At 34.6% G+C, this 20,874-nt stretch overlaps 1 protein-coding gene and 1 pseudogene across 2 annotated transcripts; one reads left to right on the top strand and one right to left on the bottom strand.

Moving 5' to 3' along the window:
- The first annotated feature begins 7,537 nt into the window (after positions 1 to 7,537).
- On the top strand, positions 7,538 to 12,928 carry LOC143542427 (ubiquitin carboxyl-terminal hydrolase 17-like). The gene is made up of 11 exons (XM_077035015.1): positions 7,538 to 7,963; positions 9,281 to 10,376; positions 10,464 to 10,552; positions 10,647 to 10,732; positions 10,823 to 10,985; positions 11,063 to 11,183; positions 11,258 to 11,415; positions 11,510 to 11,594; positions 11,684 to 11,896; positions 12,258 to 12,319; positions 12,406 to 12,928. Exons 1-11 carry the CDS (start codon positions 7,608 to 7,610, stop codon positions 12,926 to 12,928), a joined length of 2,952 nt encoding a protein of 983 aa, XP_076891130.1. The 5' UTR covers positions 7,538 to 7,607.
- Positions 12,929 to 15,007: 2,079 nt separating this feature from the next.
- Positions 15,008 to 20,560, bottom strand: LOC143542394 (glucose-6-phosphate isomerase 1, chloroplastic-like; annotated as a pseudogene). Its single transcript, XR_013136894.1, has 13 exons — positions 20,081 to 20,560; positions 19,048 to 19,170; positions 18,863 to 18,961; positions 18,702 to 18,785; positions 18,315 to 18,458; positions 18,168 to 18,233; positions 18,008 to 18,076; positions 17,811 to 17,918; positions 16,802 to 16,854; positions 16,159 to 16,454; positions 15,997 to 16,075; positions 15,552 to 15,618; positions 15,008 to 15,207 (listed from the first exon to the last, which is right to left on the bottom strand). The product of XR_013136894.1 is annotated as a glucose-6-phosphate isomerase 1, chloroplastic-like (transcript).
- Positions 20,561 to 20,874: the final 314 nt, after the last annotated feature.

The following is a 20,874-nucleotide window of genomic DNA, read 5'->3' as shown; positions in this document are numbered from 1 at the left end:
TTAGATGTTATAACCCGTTTAAGAGCAATCTGGGTTTGCTGAGACATTTACCCGTGAATTTGGGTCAAATACGTAAGAAGCCTTCATTTACAAATAAATCAATCTGATGGCTTGAGAGAATGGTTGTTTTACATTTTTTATTTTTTAATATTTATTTTTGGGATTTTAATTTTCTTTATTGTAAGAAAGTTAATAATATACTTAGGGTTTGATAATGAAAGAGTTTCATAAATAAATGATATTTTATAACCCGTTTAAAAGCTATTTGGATTTGGTGACCCATGACCCGCTTATGTTTTTTACTATAAAATCGTTTATTAATTATAAATAATATCTTTTTCTTTTTAAATTGGATATTAAATTTTAGTATATCCTTATTTTATAAAATTTTCACATCAAATAATTGATAAGATTAATTTTTAATTTAATGAGATGATATAACCCGTTTAAGAGCTATCTGGTATTGGTAAGACTCGTACCCATGAATTTGGGTTAAATCAATAAGAGGTCTCCATTTAAAAATTAAGCAATCTGGTGGCTTCCATAAAAAGGGGGAGCGACCATATCGCGACACGTAGGATTTTAGGGTTTTGGTTTATATATATTACTAGATTTTATCCCCGTATTACGGGGGTTGTTTTACATTATTCGTTTTTAATATATATATATATATATATATATATATATATATTTGAATTTTAATTTTATTTATTGTAAGAAAGTTAATAATTAATATACTTGAGACTTGATGATAAAATGGTTTCATAAATAAATGATATGTTGTAATCCGGTTTAAAAGCTATATGGGTTTGGTGATACCCATTACCCGTTTATTTTTTTTATTATAGAATTGTTTCTTAATTATAAATAATATATTTTTTAAATAAAATAGGGTATTAATTTTTAGTATATACCTATTTTATAGGATTTTTTTATCAAATATTTGATAAGATTAATTTTTAATATAATGAGATGTTATAACTCGTTTAAGAGCTATCTGAGTTTGGTGAGACTTGTACCCGTGAATTCGGGTCAAATGCGTGAGAAGCCTTTATTTACAAATAAAGCAATCTGATGACTTGAGAGAATGGTTGTTGAAAAATTGTAAGAAAATTAATAATATACTTAGGGTTTGATGATGAAAGGGTTTCATAAATAAATGGTATGTTATAACCCTTTTAAAAGCTATCTGGATTTGGTGACTCATGGCCCGCTTATGGTTTTTACTATAAAATTGTTTATTAATTATAAATAATATCTTTTTCTTTTTAAATTGGATATCAAATTTTAGTATATCCCTATTTTATAGGATTTTCATATCAAATAATTGGTAAAATTAATTTTTAATGAGATGTTATAACCCATTTAAGAGCTATCTGGTTTTGGTAAGACCCATACCCATGAATTTGGGTTAAATCAATGAAAATTAAACAAGTGGTTTCCATAAAATGGGGGAACGACCACATCGCGACACGTAGGATTTTAGAGTTTTCTTTTATATATATTATAGATTATAGATAACATTTTTTTTAAAATTTAATATTGTAATGATCTTTAAAGGATATTTTTCTTAAAGTAAAAGTTTGCTAGCTACGTTTGATTATTGACTAGTAGCTAAAATAACAAATTAATGTCACTATGTAAAATGTATAAATCATTTTAATAAGAGGATTAAAATACTAGGTGTATTAATCAAAACTAAACGCGATTTAAGAGGATTAAAATACTAGGTACGAAGCAAAAGTATTATTCAAAACTGAACACAATTTAAAAAACCAAACTGCTTATAGAGGTGTATTAATCATTTTCATTATAAGCACTTAAAGATATAAGATATTTCTTTAGTTATATTAATAACTAGGTTAGGTACTCGTATGTAACACAGGTTGGAATAAATAAATTTAATCAAACGACGATACAATTTGAAATATAAAAAGTGTGTTAAACTGTATATAAATATGTATTATACGGTATAATAATTTGCATATTAAACATGTTGGAAATTCCTAAACCTCTAAATATTTCTTTGTATGCGACAATCAAGTACGAAGTTAAATATTATATATCAAGTGTGCGACTAGATGATATGCTTATTGGAAAGAATAAAACATCCACATATGTAAATGTATTCCATCTAAACTTACACAACAAAAAAAAAGTTATTAAAATATCCAACTTTCACAAAATCACATTAATACATCACAAACTTGCACATATCACAAAAAAGTAATATAAAAAAATATAACAAAGCAAATACACATTACATTAACTTGATCTTTAGAATTGATTGAGAAAAAATATATATATAACTATACAAAATCATATAATTAGTAATTTAGTGTAGTTAGTTGGCAACTCAAAATGAATTATTTTACATTGTGACAATTTTAACCCGTATATTTTTGAAATGGTTAATTCAAGTTACGTTTAATCAAATTATTAGGAAACAAAATTATATTAGATATCTATGCCTTTAGAAATGAAATTTTAGGCAAATCTTTTATGGAGAATACATTAAAAATTAAATTTTAGAGCACAACCCGATCCCGTGGTGTGTTAAAAAAACCAAAGTTGTTTAATCAATGAGAAAATATTATCTAAAAGTTGTTTTATATAATCAACTTTAGTATACTTTATCTGGATCAAAGCACACCATTTTTAATAAGTTCCGAAATGAGCGGGTTAGGTTAACTTGCAATAACTTTTTTTTATAGTTATTTCATTTATAAATAAATAACGCATCAATTTTGATATTTTATACAAATAAAATTCAACCTATTTGAGATAGAAGTAGTGTTTTAGAAATCGAGCCGAACTGGTCGACCCATCGCTAAAGTCACCAATCCGGGTACATGCAAGTAATCTGAAAAATAAAAAATCGGTCGGTTATTCATAAACCAAAAAAACTTGCTTTGGACCGGCACAAAGAGGCGGCAAAAACCATTATGTATAATATTAAAAGAATTTAAACTAGGTAGTTATACACAATACACAATAATTCTTGCCTAATGACAAGTTTGATACGTTGCATTTTATAGTTGTTGGTTTCTTATTCGATTTCTCGATGGAGCAATGTGGGATAAGATATAGTTAATCTCTTTTTAACATTGATTAACAAAAATTATGCCAAGTGATACAAACATGGTCTAATTAGATACCAAGTGACACAACTATATTTTTATTTATTATATTAATAAGGATCATAAATAAATTGTGAATATACATATGTAAATCACATTCAAGGTTGGTATACAACTATGTACCATTTATTCAGTTTATGAATTACTTTTAGGCTATTCACTATGGGGGGTTTTAAAGCCACTACACGTCATCGTCACGTAAGAAACGAGGTTTTGAATCCCTTCTCTATAACACTCCACTGTGGTTTAAAGCGTATTGAGTGCCCCAATATATATATATACATATATATTTATATGAGAGAGAGAGTGTGTGTGAAAAGGCCGAAGACACCGATCATTCCCAAGCCTCCCCCCCCCCTCGCGGCCCCCTTCTCCGCGCCCCTCAATGGTGTGCCGCGCCTCAAGGCCGCCCCCAAAAGCGCCCATAGCGGACCGCCTTATGGTTTTTTCCTTCTAAAATCTAAAGCCCAGCATGCATTGGCGAGCACTCTTTTTAGTAAAATTGTTCACGATATGGAGTCACACTTTAACATGACAAGCAGACAAAATACCATTTTTGAGTGTCTACAAGCACCACATGCTCAAGATTTTCTTCTTGTTATCCCTATAGATGGGTTAGGCCAGCATATGTCTCCAGTGGAGTATTGTAGTATCCTTAAGTATCGCCTTATGATCCCTCTATTTCCGGTTGATGAGATATGTCCTGTTTGTCGTAAAGCGTGTTTAGACTCATATGGGGAGCACGCGGTGCACTGTAAAGAGCTCTCGGGGTTCAAGTACCGACACGATCTGGTTAGGGATGTGCTCTTTGATATATTCAGGCGAGCTGGAATTTTTGTTAAGAAAGAAGCACCTGTGAATTTCCTGACTGACCCGTCGGAGGGAAGATCATCTCTTCGACCGGCTGACATTTTGGTGTTTGGATTGATAGGAGGGAAACACGTGTGTGTGGATTTAACAGAGGTTTCTCCTTTGGTGGGCTTAGGGAGTAGTGGTTTCGCGGTCGGTCAAGCCGCATTAAAAGCTGCTTCAGGTAAGGTGGCAAAACATGAAAAGGCGTGTCTTGACAACCAACATGTATTTATTCCTTTTGCTTTTGACACTTTTGGTTTCCTCGCGCCTGAAGCTGTGGAGCTACTTACCCGTGTTCAGCGGGTCATGCATAGTAATGTTATGACTCCAAGATCAGCAAATATAGTTTTTAAAAGATTGGGTTTTGCGATTCAAAAAGGGGTAGCGGCGCAGCTTGTTGCCCGCTTGCCTTCTGTTTCGATGTAATCCAATAAACAATTTATAATATTAATAATAGTGAACGATAACTAAAAAATATATATATGTATATATATATTCTAATTAAAAAAATCTAAATCATTATCATGGTCGTATTTAATAACTATAAATGATGATAAATATAAATACATTATTATCTTTTAAATGGGATTTTCTCAACGTTTAATAAAGCCATCAAGCGTTTAAAGTCGCAATTGGAAGCTCAATTATCACAATTATTTTTGTGACAAAATAGAGACAAGGAGTAAGGTGTATGTCACCGTCCAATTAGTAATATTCTACGTGTGACTTCAAGAGAGGTGATCACTTCCCAACTAGTCAAATAAATGAGTGAGAAATTTTAAAGGGTTACCATTGTTTGGTTAGTGAGGTGATTCTTAGGTTGGGGCACCAACGAATACCTTCTTCCAGGTAGGTCATCGCCACCGGCCATGCAGATATCCTAGTTGGATAATGGGCACGCGCATTATTCACCGTTGATATATATATAGGCTAAGTATAAAATGAAAACCTATTTGAGTTGTGAAAACTTTAGAAACCCATTCTCAACCATATGTTTTTTATTAATGTTTAAATCTTATACTCCACAATTAAAGTGAATAAAAAATGTAAATATAAATACAACTTTTTCTCTCTCCTGAAAACATATATAAAAATTAGTAAAAAAATGTTAAAAATAGCAAAACATTTTTTTTATGCTTCGATGTTTTGTATTAAATGTTACAACATATATTACATGTAACAAAAAAAAACGATGTTACATAGGGTGTTCGCGGGTTTTTACAACTCAAGTGCGTTTTCATTTTAACCTTACCCTATATATATATATATATAGGGGTGGGTTAAAATAAAAAGAGATTGTTTTCTAGGAATACTAGGAATAAATCATAGCCATTGGATCATGTTAACCAATGGTTGAGATTTAAAATTTCCAAAAACCGACATAGTTTCCTAGAATTACTCTTTCACCATTATAACCGACATAGTTTCCTATAATTATTCTTTTATCATATGTTTTAATGCCAAATGTCACAAATTTATTGGTTCTTACAATTCCTAGGAAACTCTTTATTCTTATTTGAACCATTTTATATATATATATATGGGAAGTATAGAATGAAAACTCATTTGAGATGTGAAAACCCTATGTAACATCATTTTTTTTTGTTTTTTTTCTTGCACATGTAATATATGTTGTTACATTTAATACAAAACATCGGAAAAAAAATGTTTTGCTATTTTTTTATTAATTTTTATATATGTTTTCAAAAGAGAGAAAATGTTATATTTATGTTTACATTTTTTATTAACTTTAATTATGGACCATAAGATTCAAACTTTAATTAAAAACATGTGGTTGAGAATGAGTTTCTAGAGTTTTCACAACTCAAGTGAGTTTTTATTTTAACCTAACCCTATACATACATACATACATACATACATACATACATACATATATATATATATATATATGTTTTTGTTTGTCATGAGGAGTGAGAGAGTTGCGTTTGGCGCATTCGGGTAGGCCGGGTTGTAAACGAATCAAACATTCAACGAACAATTCGTGAATCGTTCGGCGGGAAGTTTATTTACGTTCATTCAATTAATAAATGAACAAGCAATAACAATAAATTTTGTTAGTTTAATTAAATAACGAATATGAACAGAGGTTGCGTTCACTCTTTTGTGTTCATTTATGTTCGTTAGTTAAATGCTTGTTTTGTATTTTTATAACATTTTATTTGTAATAACCAACCTAACATTTAAATTTTATAACTTTATAGTTTATGTCATTCATTTCATTTCGTTAATGGTATGTTATACTAAGGCTTGATTTAACTAACAACAAACCACCGATATGAGGATTATTATTATTGTTGTTGTTGTTGTTGTTATCATCTAAATGGCTTAACTTCATATTCAATTAAGGTGATTGGTCTAATGTTTTGGATTAAGAATGTGTTTTTTTTCCTTAAATAGTACATGTTAGTTTGCGTTCGTGAACCAATTAAATTCCCTATCGAACTAACACGAACAAGATTTTCCATTCGCTTATCGTCCATGAACAAGTTTAATGTTAAAAGAAAGAGCATGAACAAGGCTTCGTTCAGTTTGTTTACAACCTTAGGCGCAAGTACACCGCTGTCGGTGACAAAAATTCTGACAGGTTGTTTTCGAATTTCTAATGTGGCACTCGGGTTCACGAATTACGCCCCATACCCGTCATCAATTACAATCCACTATTTATAACCTATTATCTAAGATTTTGGGTTTCACATGTCTTGCCATCTCACAATTTCGATGATGTGGACTACTGCTTGAAAAAAGATCCACTATCTAAAATAACAACCTATAAACTGAAGTTAGCTATCTAAAACCATTTTTTTTCCTTACACAACCTCCTATTCCAAGAAAATTTGATAAGAGTCGGTGGGCGTGTATGTATGTATGCATTAGGGATGAGCTCGGTACCGTACCGGTACCGAAAATCCCGATCCCAAAAATCGCAAAATTTTGGTATCGGTACTGGTACTGAAATGTTTGGTTCGGTACCGGGACGGTACCTGTATTTAAGGTAAAATTTGGGAAATACCGGTACCGTACCGGTCTCGAAAACTCAAAACCTCGGTACCGATTTGGTACCAATATCAATTGGTACCATACCGATTTTTGCTCATCCCTACTTCTACTTGAGTTTGTCTTAAAAAGCTTTGATTTTTATAAAGATAAAATTTTACTTTAGCAATTTATTTATTTCAAGTAAAATAACAGCTTAAGATGCAAGTTCTTAGTTATTTCTAACCGACAAATAAAGAAAGACGTGTTAATTAACGAAGATCCGACTTCTGTCGGGTCGGAATATTAGCTAACCCAAACCAAACCCTGTCTCTGTCTGTCGTCAAAACAAAATTCGGTTCTTTCTTCCTTGTTATTATTATAATTCAGACAAAAGCCCTAAATGCTTGATCTCCAAAATCCCCAAATTTCAACACACCAACCACTGCTTCACAAACCCATCAATTCTTCTCCAATTTCACTTTACCAACCATCGAATTTGCAATTGACTACTTGACGGAACTCATCTCATCTCATCTATGATAGTTGAGGAATTGGAGTTAGGGTTTCATCATCATCATCGTAACATCCTACTTGATGCGTCGTCGTTTTACATAATACATGCCTGTTAGAAAGGATCCAGGGCTTCCAAACCTGGTGGTCCTGGTGTTCGTGCTCGTTATTTTTCCGGCGATCGGCTTTTTTCTCCGGCGAAAGTGGCGCCACGCGGCGGCCAGGAGGGAGGAGATTAAACGGCTGTTGGTGTTTGCATCGGAGGAAGCGGCTAGGGCTGAGATTGAGGCTACTGAAGCCTATTCGTATACTAGTTCACCGGTCCGGTCACCGGAATATTCAGCTTGGATACCTCCTGCACCTGTACCTGCACCGGTGCCGGCGTTGAAGCCGGTGTATAAATGTGCGGTGTGCTTCTCTCCGACCAGCACGCGGTGTGCCAAGTGTAAAGCGGCTCGTTACTGGTAAGGATTATTTTTGTTTTGATCTGAATTATGTTTTTGTATAATTTATTAGAGGTTAGCTGGTTAAGTATGCTTGATGAGGAAATTGATTAGAAGGGCTTAAGCAATGTAGTTAAAGTATTACAGTAGATGAAGAGATGCAAAAACTAATGTTGAATTGAAGGTATGACATGGCAAAAAAGTTGAAATATTGCAGTTATCGGTTGGATTAGGTATATGGTGATAGCTGTTTTTAATGCTAAAAAATCTGTTTGATTAATTGCACGTGCTTAAAGCTGGTCGGTGTTTTACGTTTTATGTGCTGTGTCCGCGTTTCATGGAGCTAATATGCTGTCTCATTGTTCTAGATTACCGCTCTGCTCATTTAACTAAATTGAGAAATTGTTTGAAGTGTGATAGTTGTTTGGGAGTTGTGAAAAGTTATACTAAAAGGGTTTTATTTTCTTTATCTAATTAATTTTTAGAGCACGTAAATGCGTGTCATACGCTCATACATGACATGAAGCCGCTGGCATAGTGTAACGTAGGTTTTTGTAGGCTGGAAACTTCTAGGAGGTTACCTTTTTTTGGCGCGTATGGTATGATAGGTCTATGAGTATAGTTAGCATTTTTAGTTGTTTTGTATCATTTATATTGTGAATAAACCGACAGCCATGGGATATTTTGTTTTTTTAGTTTAGTTAAAAGATTAGAATATATGAAATGCACATGCATTTTAACCAATGTCGTATGATCTATATGTTTGTGCAACAAGATGGTTTGTAGTGTACCACATGCTCTTGTTTTCACCTTTTAAGTTCTAAGTAAAACTATCGTCAAGTTGTATAGTTTTTGATTGTCTGCGATTTTGTGTGAGATTCTATGTGCAGAGATATGTGTGAATAGCTCTCATATTAATGATTTAGTTAAATCATACAAGTCTTCAAGACCAAATACACACACACACACACACTTATTTACGCTGGATATGTCGCGTTTTGTTATTACGCAATTCTAAATTTTATTTGCGTTGCTTGAAGTCTTGAACCAATAAGTCCACCTGCATAATCCAGTATCTTAAAACCTATCTTATTTAGTTAAAAACAGTTGAACTTTAAATCCATTTTATTGTTGTAGTTAATTAGCCCTTGTTAGATGCATTTGCTATTTGATCATTTTGAGTACGTGATTATACTGTTTTGTTATTTTGTGTCAATACATACTCTTTTATGGCATGTGCTTATATTTTCTTCATTGAAGGTCAAAATTTCTCAGATATGAATTGTGTTCGGCTCTTGTAACATTTTAACGTTTAGTTACGTTTCAAATTAATTGCAGCTCCGGAAGATGTCAAATTATTCACTGGAGACAAGGTCACAAAGATGAATGCCGGCCTTATGTGCCTGTAAAACCTGTTCAAGATGCTTCTTCCAACCAAGAAGATGGTAAAGATTCCAAAGTCACCTCAGCAGATGCAAATCAACCTGAAGTTAGATCAACTTTTGAACCTTCTTCGTCTGAGGAATATTCTCCTTTCTCTACCCCTAGTAGATCGTCTGTTGAAACCACTTCTATCAGTTCAGGGGATTCGGATGACACGTCTGAAAACTTCGTGACAGTAGAATCATCCACTGACTCAGTAAAGGTTGATCAAACATCATCAACTTCATCTTCTCAGGTTGATGATGGGCCTTCTGGGCCTTCTGTTTCTGAACCTACACCAACCTCATATGGCCCTATGGGTGGGACCCTCAATTCTGTGAAATTTACCATTGATGAGCTTGATGTTTCAGTTAAGAAGCACACAACCGTATTGCGTAACGCTGCTTTAAATGAGTCGACTTCATCTTCTCAATTTGATGATGTTTCTAATGGCTTTTCCTTTTCTGAGCCTTCAACAGCCTCTTCTTACTTTTGGGGTGGGACCCTCCATTCCGAGAAATCCACCATGGATGAGCTTGATGCTTCCGATAAGAACACAACCGTGTTGGATGTCTCTGCTCCAAATGGGTCAGGGAGTAAGAAGTCAAATGATTTGCCAAAAGAAGTATTAATCAAGTCCACAAAGCCACCAAAATATAATTCAGAAACATTAAGACCTAAGGATGTGGTTGGTGACAGTGATTTGCCTAAATCGATGTTTAAGGAAACTACAGTTTCTTCATCACCTGTTAAAGATTCTAATAGATCACTTGGTGGCATACCTTCTGCAAATCCTGAAAAGTCAACTCACGTGGTCAACACCAAGAGCGTTACATCAACTCCTTTAAAATCTACCAGCAGGCTTGCATCAAATTATCCAAAATCTGTAGCTGTTCATGAGGAAAGAAAGACATCAACAGTGAAGGTTGTTGATCAGCCCAAGTCCTCCAAGTTGACTCGTCACTGTTCACAAAGAGCAGAGAGTGAAACGGCACATAACTACAGCTGCAAGGTATTATAACACCGGAATCTATGCTATCTTTGAACTATGAAATTTAAAAGATTATAAACTGACTTATCAATTGATATTCTAAACCAGGGTCTTTTCTCGTATGAAATGTTTGTCAAGCTTTACAACTGGAAGCAGGTTCAATTGCGACCTTTTGGCCTCGTTAATTGTGGAAACAGGTAGAAGCCTCTACTCATCAAGTAGCATGTACACCAAATGGTTGATTACTATCTTTCTTTAACGTGTATATATTTACGCCTAAATATTTTGCAGCTGTTATGCTAATGCTGTGCTTCAGTGTTTGACACACACACCACCTTTAAACGCTTATTTTCTTCAAGGACTTCACTCGAAAGCATGTGAGTCATTATCATATCAACTTTCTTTATGGAAATAATTTAGAAAATACTTTACTTTAACTTCTATGCTTTGCTGTCATTCTATGCTAGGTAACAAACGAGACTGGTGTTTCACATGTGAATTTGAAGGTCTTATTTTGAAGGCCAAAAATGGGAGTTCTTCACTGTCTCCTATTCGCATACTTTCACAGATACAAGCTATTGGAAGTAGCCTTAACCAAGGGAGACAAGAAGATGCACATGAATTTTTAAGGTGCACCAGCTCGTTTTTATATTATTCAAAAGATTTTATTTATTGTAGCCTTGCTGAGTCAGCAATTGTTGTTGCAGGTATGCTATTGATACTTTGCAATCGGCTTGCTTAAAGGAAGCAGGAACAAACACCACCAACTCGTTAGAAGAAGAAACAACTTTAGTTGGACTCACTTTTGGTGGTTCTCTAAAATCTAAGGTAACATTGTGTCCGCTAAAAGATATTAAATTCAAAATGCAAGTGTCTAAATGCACATGTTTTTGATTTTGCAGATAAAGTGCATGAAATGTGGAGGCAAATCAGAGCGATGCGAGCGGATGATGGATTTAACGGTAGAAATCGAAGGCAATATAGCGACTTTAGAAGAAGCTTTGGATAAATTTACGTGTACTGAGATACTAGATGGTGAAAACAAGTATAAGTGCAGCAGGTTAGTTTAGAACTTGTTATATTGTTCTTAATACATGATGAATGCTATTTGTATTGATTTTTTTTAAATATAAATTTATATAATGTATTTTCAGGTGCAAATCCTATGAGAAAGCTAAAAAGACGTTGACATTGTTGGAAGCTCCAAACGTCCTTACTATTGCACTAAAGCGGTTTCAAGTAATACTATGTATATCAAAAAATTTGCTTTAGATATATCAAAAACGAAAAATGATTTTTGACTCGTGTGTTAATTTGAATGATTACAGTCTGGTAAATATGGGAAGCTTAACAAATCAATTCGCTTCCCGGAGATTCTAAACATGGCCCCATATGTGACTGGAACGAGTGACAAATCTCTTGTTTACAGCCTTTATGGCGTTGTGGTTCACCTGGATGTAATGAATGACGCGTCTTCTGGTCATTATGTGTGTTATGTTAAAAACGTTGAGAATCGATGGTTCAAGATGGATGACAACAGGGTATGTTTTACCGCTTTTATCTTTCATTCAGTTTTAGAGGTTTCTTTTAAAGAAAATTGCGCAAATGGTCTTTGTGGTTTGACCATATTGCAAGTTTGATCCCCATATTTTAAAAATTGCAAACTTAGTCCAAACATTTGTGAAAGGGTTGCACGTTTAGTTCCCATCGTTAGTTTCAGTTCGTCCAAACATTACATGGGGACTAAATGGGCACCAATCTCACAAATGTTTGGACTAAGTTTGTGAGTTTTAAAATCTAGGGACCAAACTTGCAGTATCATCAAACCACAGGGACAGTTTGTGCAATTCTCTCTTTTTCAAAGAGGAAAAACATGTCATTTTTTAAACTTTTTTTCTTCAGGTAAAAGAAGTGGATGTTCAGAGTGTGTTGACCAAAGGAGCATACATGCTTCTCTATGCAAGGTATCTTATTATTAATTTATTGCAGTACTATAAGTTCGAAACCGACTCAATACGCTAACGATGTGTGATGTAAATGCAACCACTAGGTGCTCGCCACGCGCTCCTCGGGTGATACGCACCTTATTATCGCGCAACCACGAACATCCAAAAAAACACAAAACACCAACATCATACGAGCTAAGATCTCCTTGGCATGTTAACCGCGATCATCTTACTGTTCGTCACCGGTCTCTTGAAGAGGAATCTTCATCAAGTGACGGTTCTGGAATCTTGTCAGAATCTTGTTCTTGCAGCACAGAGAGGGATTCAAGCAGCATGGAATCATGGGACTGGGATCATGAACAAAACAGCAACAGCATCAGCAGCAGCCCCTTATGGAGGAACTTGCATGCCAACTCATCAGATTCCGATACATCATCATCATCATCATCATCGTCTTCGTTCCTGTCTCCCTTGTACTCCAGGCATCCTAGCGTGCACCGTAAAGATGATGAGAGGCTTAGTGATAGTTTTAAGGTTGATAGATTAGGTGGGCGGCCTACTAACCCTTTGGAAACCTCAAAACCAGGTTTGAGAAGATCGACGACGGCTCGAGTGAGATCTGAGTGATTGAAATGAAAAGGTAGGGAGTTTTTTGGGGGTGGTGGTAGGGGTTAGAGGGTGGCTGTCTTGTATGTATTGTACTGCTTTCAGTGATGTTGGCTCTTGTTAAAACAGTTAAAAGAGTGGGCCTACTGACATTTTGTCACCCTCTTCCCTTCTATATATAATATATCTATATATGGTATTCACATGCTGTGTTAGTTAACTTTGTGTAATGTGTGAATATTAATGCATGAGATAAAAGTTGAAATCAAAACTGTTGATCTACAAATGTTTGTGTGGTTGAGACACTTGCCTAACATTGATAAGGAAAAACATTTTGACCAAGGAATGTGGATGCATGCTTATATAAATTATAAAATGGATTTCTAGAAAATAATGTACCAAGTGAAGAAGATACCTTCAAACTATCTGCTCTAGGCTGATTACTAATACAGAGCCATGCTTGTTTTCCTAATATTCTTAGTTAGCTGACATTTGCTTATACATACACCTACTTGTTATAACCGCTTCCATATAATTCTTTCTACAATTGGTTCCTTCATTGCCTACTGAAACTTTAACAAAAAGGTGCAAATAGAACAGCCTCCGGTGGGAATTTGATTGTAATCCAGAACTGATGCTCACGCTTAACAACACGATTAAAGCATGTCTGAACGGGAGTTAACCCATTTGGCACTCATAACACGTTTAACTTGACTTAAATGGGTCAATAGGCTGACACGAATGTTCATAACCGTTTATCAAAATGACAGTTTTATGGATGATTAAATACGGACTGAAATTTTTGGTAACTTTTATTTTATCGTGTTAATTGTGTCTTAGTATTTTCTTAATGACGTTTAGTGAATCTTGTCAATAATCGTGTAAAACAATAAGCATTTCATGTTATGTAACCGTGACGTCTCATTCATGCTACTAAACTGATGTTAAATTTGTCATGTAGCCCATTTATTAAACATGCCCGTGCTTAAGAAAATGACACGCTTAGTTAAAGGTGTCTTGTTAAACATGTCAAGTCATACACGACCCTTTTAGTGGTGTCCAGCTACCAAAAACACAGGGGCATGCATCAGTGAATGTTAGTTTTTTACCACTTCCTAGCCTGAGCAATTTCTATACTTTCCTATACTTCCTATCAATCACAATGCAATAACTCATACCTATCTGGAAAGTAAAGTTATACGTGTATCGCGTAACTACAGTAGCATTTGAAACAGAACAAATATTATGAATAGACGAATATAAGTAATTAAATTTAGGCCTAGCAAACCGGGTCAATACAGGTTTGGGTCAAAACAGGCTGTTTAAAAAACTGTTATTTTGGTTCAGGTCAGAACGGTTCGTTTACAAAATGGATTCAAAATTCGCATCAAAACTGAACTACTTTAAGAAGGAAAATCAATAGATAACTCTCACTATACAAATAAAAAACCTTTTGATATATAATTTCTAGTTCATTATTTTGTTACTTCGTTTAATGGTTTGTCATTGATTTTGATTTCTAGAGTAGTTTGTCAACGAGGGGTGCACAATGCTCGAATCAGACTCGAAAAACTCAAAATTCAATTCGCTTCGAGTCCAGTAATCAAATTTTGGTTCGGTTTGAGTTCAATAATCAAAAACTTCAAATAGGTTGAAAATTTCAAATTCAATCAATGAATTCAAATCCAGCTTTAAATTTTCAAAACTCGAATAATTCAAGTATTCGAAATTCGATTTGTTGAACACCTCTTGCATATGCCACATCACTCTACCTATCACCATTTGCCTACATGTCTCTCTCTCTCTCCTTCCCTCTCAGGCTCTCACAATAGTACAATACTCCAAATCTCGTGCTCTTCCCACAGACACCTCTCCAATGCGAGATAATTTAAATTAAAAAAAAAAGAGAAGAAAAAATGAGTGATTTCTTATTCAGCATATAATGTTTGTACACTAAAATTATTCAAAACATTCCTTAAATTATTGATAATAATACCCAAAATGGCTACATCATTCGATGATTTGTCAATTGGCAACACATAAATAGTCACTGGTATTGTAGAAATATGTGTTATTCTCAAATTTGAATGAGCATTCTTATTTTATTTTGATCACATTTTATCTTTGAATAAAACTAAAAGTATTGTCCCGGCATGCTCCCAAGAGCACGCTTACAGAGCATCAACATTACACTCTCCAAGAAAAACTTTGACGCTTCTGGGTGAACCGCAGTCCCCTTCAGCAATGATAGCTCGGTCGTTGGCTGCCATGTGTGCAATTATCTTGTAGATCATTTCAATCTGCCAAAAATGAAATACATGATGTTAACAAGGAAAACAAAAAAAAAAGTAACAATTTTATGTAAATTCATGTAATTATTTTGTATAGAGTGTTGTCTCCTTAACACCTTTTGTCCAATTTATTATAGAAAATTACTGCCAAAAACTATATTATTACAGCAATAGTAATATTTTGGGTACAACGTTGTATACATTTAATATGCAACTAACTTTGAATGACTTTAGACTCATTTGACCCATTTGGCTTTTCATCTACTTTTTTTTTATTATACTCATTTGGCCCGTTCGTATAGTCGAACATGGTCTAAATAAATAGCTAAATAGTAAAAGAGAAAAGGACATACATCTTCAGGAGCATGACAGCGGTCAGCTACTTCTTCGATTGATAACGGTTCTACAGGGTCCTTACAACTGGGAAAAGCATACAAAAAAATGCATTTATATTTCCTCACATTATATATAAAATGAGGCTCACAATATAAAAATTAGAGATAATTGCACAAATGGTCCCTGTCGTTTGACCATATTGCAAGTTTCGTCCCCAGATTTAAAAAATTGCAAACTTAGTCCAAACATTTGTGAGAAGGTTGCAGTTAGTCCCCCACTAAAATACTCTTTTCAAACTCAAGAATTCCTAATGTCGATTTCATCACCTTCGATCCGTGCAAAATCAAAGGTGATGAAAACAACATTAGGAGTTCAAAAAAGTGTGTTAAAAGTTTGGAGACCAAACTTGCAATATTGTCAAACCACATGTCCATTTGTGCAATTTTCTCTAGAAAAACATACCTAGCTTCATTGAGAACTGCAAGAACTCGCTTCTGTAGAGCCAAGACTTCTCCTGCTGCTTTCTTCCCGGCTTCAACTCCTGAATTGTAAAACAAAAGCATTTATGATCCTTTGACTTTTAAGATCAAATATGTATCTTAATAAAAAAACATTAATGTGTACCAGGTTGATGGTAAGCATTGACGTTGATAAGTGATGCATAAATACCAACTGCGCGCTCATAAAGAGCAATAAGAGCTCCAACAGACCGAGGTGTGACTTCTTGCACTGTGACCGTAACAGACTCCCTCCCGTCTGCATAGAGTGCAGAGCGCGTTCCCTGTAACATTCCAAACAAGTAGTCACCGCATGTGACACCTGGCTCAAGCTCCCAGTCGTGACCAGGTGGCCTATCACGTAGTACTTCTATGAATGTTGCAAAGAAATTGTGCACACCCTCTCGAAGCTGCTGAATGTACCTGTTTGTTCCAACAAATTTATATATGATATTATAGCAATTTTTAAAGGGTATATTAAATTATAGTGCTAGGATCAAATACACACAGTTAACGTGAGAAGTGTAAGAAGCATTAGAGTTATTATGCGAATGCTAGAGTAATTAATATTACACTATAGTTTTGAACTGGAGTAATAATGATTACGCTACAACAACAAAACTATAGCGTAATAATAGTTATTCTAGTGTTAACGTAATTACTATAATGCTTATTACACTTCTCACGTTTAAGGCTGTTTATGCCAGATCATATCCTTGAAATTATAAATCTCTCATATAAACCGTGATCTGTGCTTTCTAGAAACTTACGCATGCTGATCTGTGCTCCCTTTATTTCCGTAGACAGTAAGCCCTTGATTTACCTATACAAATGATGGCTTAAGTTAGCATAACTTCAAAGCATGTTACACATTCAATTGCAGGACAAATAAAATAATCCAATATTCTTTCTTCGCAAACTTTCTTCAGAATAAAACAAGCTACTTTTTGATAGGTGTGCATGGCTGAGTTTGGGTCAGTTTTAGGCTCAAACCAAACCAAAAACCAAAAATTAGATTTTTGTGTTTTTGAAAACTGTTTGGTCCGGTGTTTTCAGTTTTTGGTTTTAAAAAATGAGTTTGGTTCGGTTTTGATTTTCTACGTTTTACCATATGGGCTTACAAAATAATTATTATTAAAACTTCAATTAACTGATTATTACACAACTGGCATAAAACTTTTGGGTTACACCAGTTAATAATTTCTTATAAATTACTTACATCAATTTTTGGCTGATGCAAAACCGAAACCAAACCGATAAATCGAATTGAAAAAAAAAATTCTAATCATCGGGTTTTTATTGGGTTCAGTTATTTCAGTTCAATTACATCGGTTATTCCAGTTAAAGTTCGATTATTTCGGGTTTTGTGCACACTCCTACATTTTGATTACCAATGTCAAGCCTCATTACTTGTTGACTGCTAATCAATAGGTGTTTTGTTCAAAACTAACTGGCACAAAACTAATCAACAATATTAGAAAATATCGAAGTTAAAATATGAGTCCATTGGTAACTATAACTATCCAACTTGGAAGTGAGGACCATATGATACTAAAAGAACGCATCTTTACAGCAAGCAAATAAGTATTGACGACATCTCAAAAGAAGGGCATCCAAAATCCAACAAAAATTAACTTTATCATACATACCTATGTTTCCTGAGAATATTGATTGTGTGAACATTGAACACCAACTTTATTAAATAAATTATGTTAAGGATAGAAGAGATGATGATGATGATGATGATGATGATGATGATGATGAAGCAGGCACACATACCCTATTACCATCAAGGTCAAATTCTTTCCCAAGGGACTCCATGACCAACTGCTACAAATATCTGCTAAATAACAAAAGGCTGTCCTTGTATGGAAGTACCACCATATCCTGTTTATTGAGTTATTTTGAGAGGAAAATAAGAGCAGGTTTATGAAGTGAATCTGAAAAGAAGAAATGATTATTTAAGCAGTAATTACCTTTGACCCTACACCACCAGAAGCCCAGTACCAGCACAATGCCAGCAATGCCGCAGGGTTGCTTTTCACCTACCATTAACAACACAGCCTCATTAAGTCTAGTTTTTAAAACACATTAGTTTTATAATCTTTTCCAACTGTATACACTCAAGGCATTTACCACTGGAGTCCTGGTTGCCTCATCCATGAGTGATGCACCAGCAAGCATCTCTTTGATGTCAATTCCCTGAATACATACATACAACGACATTCAAATAATCATCTCAATACTATTGCAATTTACTGCATAATATGAAATTATATAAACCTGAAGTGCTGCAGCCAGTAGACCGACGGCAGACATTTCAGATGTTCTTCCGCCAACCCAATCAAACATAGGAAATCTAGCTAACCACCCCTCTATCCGTGCAGTGTTGTCTAGTAATAAATTTTCTTGTGTAATCGCAACACCCTGCATAATATTACCAATAATCACAACAAAATTGGCTTCACATATTTTGATACACAAAATTGAAATCAATATACTTATCCAAAGAACACAAAATATTAATATTTCTAAAAACTAAGATAAAAAGTACAAAAAGAAAGAATTGCTACAGGTACGAAACATTAACTGCCCATCTACCCTGTAACTGTAGGTCCTTGGAGCATTTTAAAAATAAAAAAAGCAGAAAGAAGAACCTGAGATGAAAACCTGTTTTGCAAAGTTGAGCCCGGCTTCACGAAACGCCTTTTGTACTTCCAACAAACCGTTCCTCGTTTCCGGAGTGCCTCCACTCTGACCCAATAATATTTAGAATCATCAACAACAAGCAATAAACAAAGAAAGAAATAGTGTTTGTTTTGTTAAAAGACCTTTGAAATGACTATTACAAGTGTAGATGCTAATTCCGGGCCAAGTTGAGCAATTTGATGATCAATTCCTGCTGGATCTGTATTGTCTATGAACCTTATCTGGTAATTATAAAATAATTATATTTACAACGACAACAACAATGAGAAGAGAAATGTATCATCATCCATCATAAATGCATTATTACCTTAAGAGGCGGATTATCAGGTGCTAAAGCCTCTGCAACAAACTGTGGTCCAAGAGCCGAACCTCCTATTCCAACTGACAATATTTGTGTGAAACGCCCTTCTGGAGAAGAAGGCGGTGTTATCTGAAATCATAAACCTCAAGCATTTAATTAAAACACATGTATAACACTAAAAGATGCAATACTTGAATAAGATTAGCTTGTATTTTGTAAGTTTAGGTATCATTAAAAGGCATGTGTGTTAGTTTGTTACTTGTCTGAGATTTAAGAAACAAAAAAAGCATGACATTCAATTGATCGATTATTCGGTAGTCATTTTTCAACCATGAAAGTTGTGCTGAAGATCAAAACTATTGAATGCATATTACTCTGCAAATTCGCTCTCAGTTTGACTTCAAATGACAAGCTCTATTTTCCAAATCAATATTATATATCTCCTACTGATATGTTACACATATATTGTACATGTACCTTTTAATCTTTTGCAGTATAATCATTAAAATTTAACAATTTTAAAACATCCGAAGTCAAAATATGACAACTTATATAGAACCAATTAGAGTAAAAAAAAGATGCAACTAAGTTGTTTGATATTTGACGTCAAAGCAAGACAACTAATATTCATTTTGCATTTTAAAGATGAAGCATTGTATACATAAACTCATAGAAATCAGTGTTGCAATATTCACAATTAGTATTTCACCTAATAGAGCCTAAAATTCAGTAGTCGGTCAAAGCTGGTCCAAATCGTTCAAAATTGGTTTCTGTCAAAATCAGTCAAAATCTTTGAAACTATTTGAAAAAATATACTTATTGATACAATCCAATTATAATTAGATATAACATATGTATCATTTTGAATAATTACATATAAAATTCCAATCCGATTAATCTCAATTAATTGCTAGTTGGTCCGCACTGCCCGACTAGCGCCTAGCAAAATCTACAATACTAATACATAGTATCCTAATATGATCAGTCAGTCCAAATCAAAGTTGAAGTTAGATAACACAGAACTAACTAACTAACCAACCTTGCCAGCAATAACATCCTCCGCGAATGCACAAATAGCTTCAAGTGTATTCTCAATCTGCAACCTAAGAAACGAATTAGGTGACAGTTTGGGGTTCCTAAGCCAATAATGCCCCACCATCCTCCCTTCATCCGGATTCGAAATCGCCCCCTTTTCGAGCTCCTCCATCGCCTTAAACGCCTTACCAAACCTCGGCTCCATCGCCTTGACAAACTCATCGGTGAAGCCGATCCGACTGACATCCAGGTACAACCCTAGGTCCTTGTGCTGGTACAGCCACTCCGTGTACCTCTCCCATAGAGCCTTGGGGTCTGTTTCCAACGCTGCCGTTGCCGTTGATTGCGTCAGCAGAATGTGTTTAGGGTTAGTCACCGTGGTAAGTGAAAGTTGTTGTGGTTTGAAGGTGCTGATTGAGTGTGAAGGTGTGTGTGGTTTACGGATCAAACTAGCTGTTGATGATGATGGTGATATTGAGGCCATTTAGAGGTGGAATTGATGAAAGCAATGGGGTTTTAGAGAGAGAAAGCTGATGATTTTGGTTGTTGGTTTCATAGTCAAGTTTCAACTGCCTCTGTTCTCTCTCTCTCTCTCTCATACAACACAAGCACACACACAGGTGTAATAGTTTATGTTGATTGGTTGACTGGGATTTGTTTATTTAATTGCAAAATGGTCCTTTCAGAATACCCAAAGGATGGACAGCTCCTTCAAAGTGGGATATATACTCGATTGTTGTGACTAACCAATGACTCTTTAAGAAGCACATACGCCGTTTATAACTTCGGTTGTATCTG

This window comes from Bidens hawaiensis, unplaced genomic scaffold (assembly GCF_021521415.1).
Source record: "Bidens hawaiensis isolate Kalapana, Puna unplaced genomic scaffold, B.hawaiensis_p1.1 tig00012838_1, whole genome shotgun sequence".
In the NCBI taxonomy this organism is placed as follows: domain Eukaryota; kingdom Viridiplantae; phylum Streptophyta; class Magnoliopsida; order Asterales; family Asteraceae; genus Bidens; species Bidens hawaiensis.
This window is presented reverse-complemented; position numbering and strand designations above follow the sequence as displayed.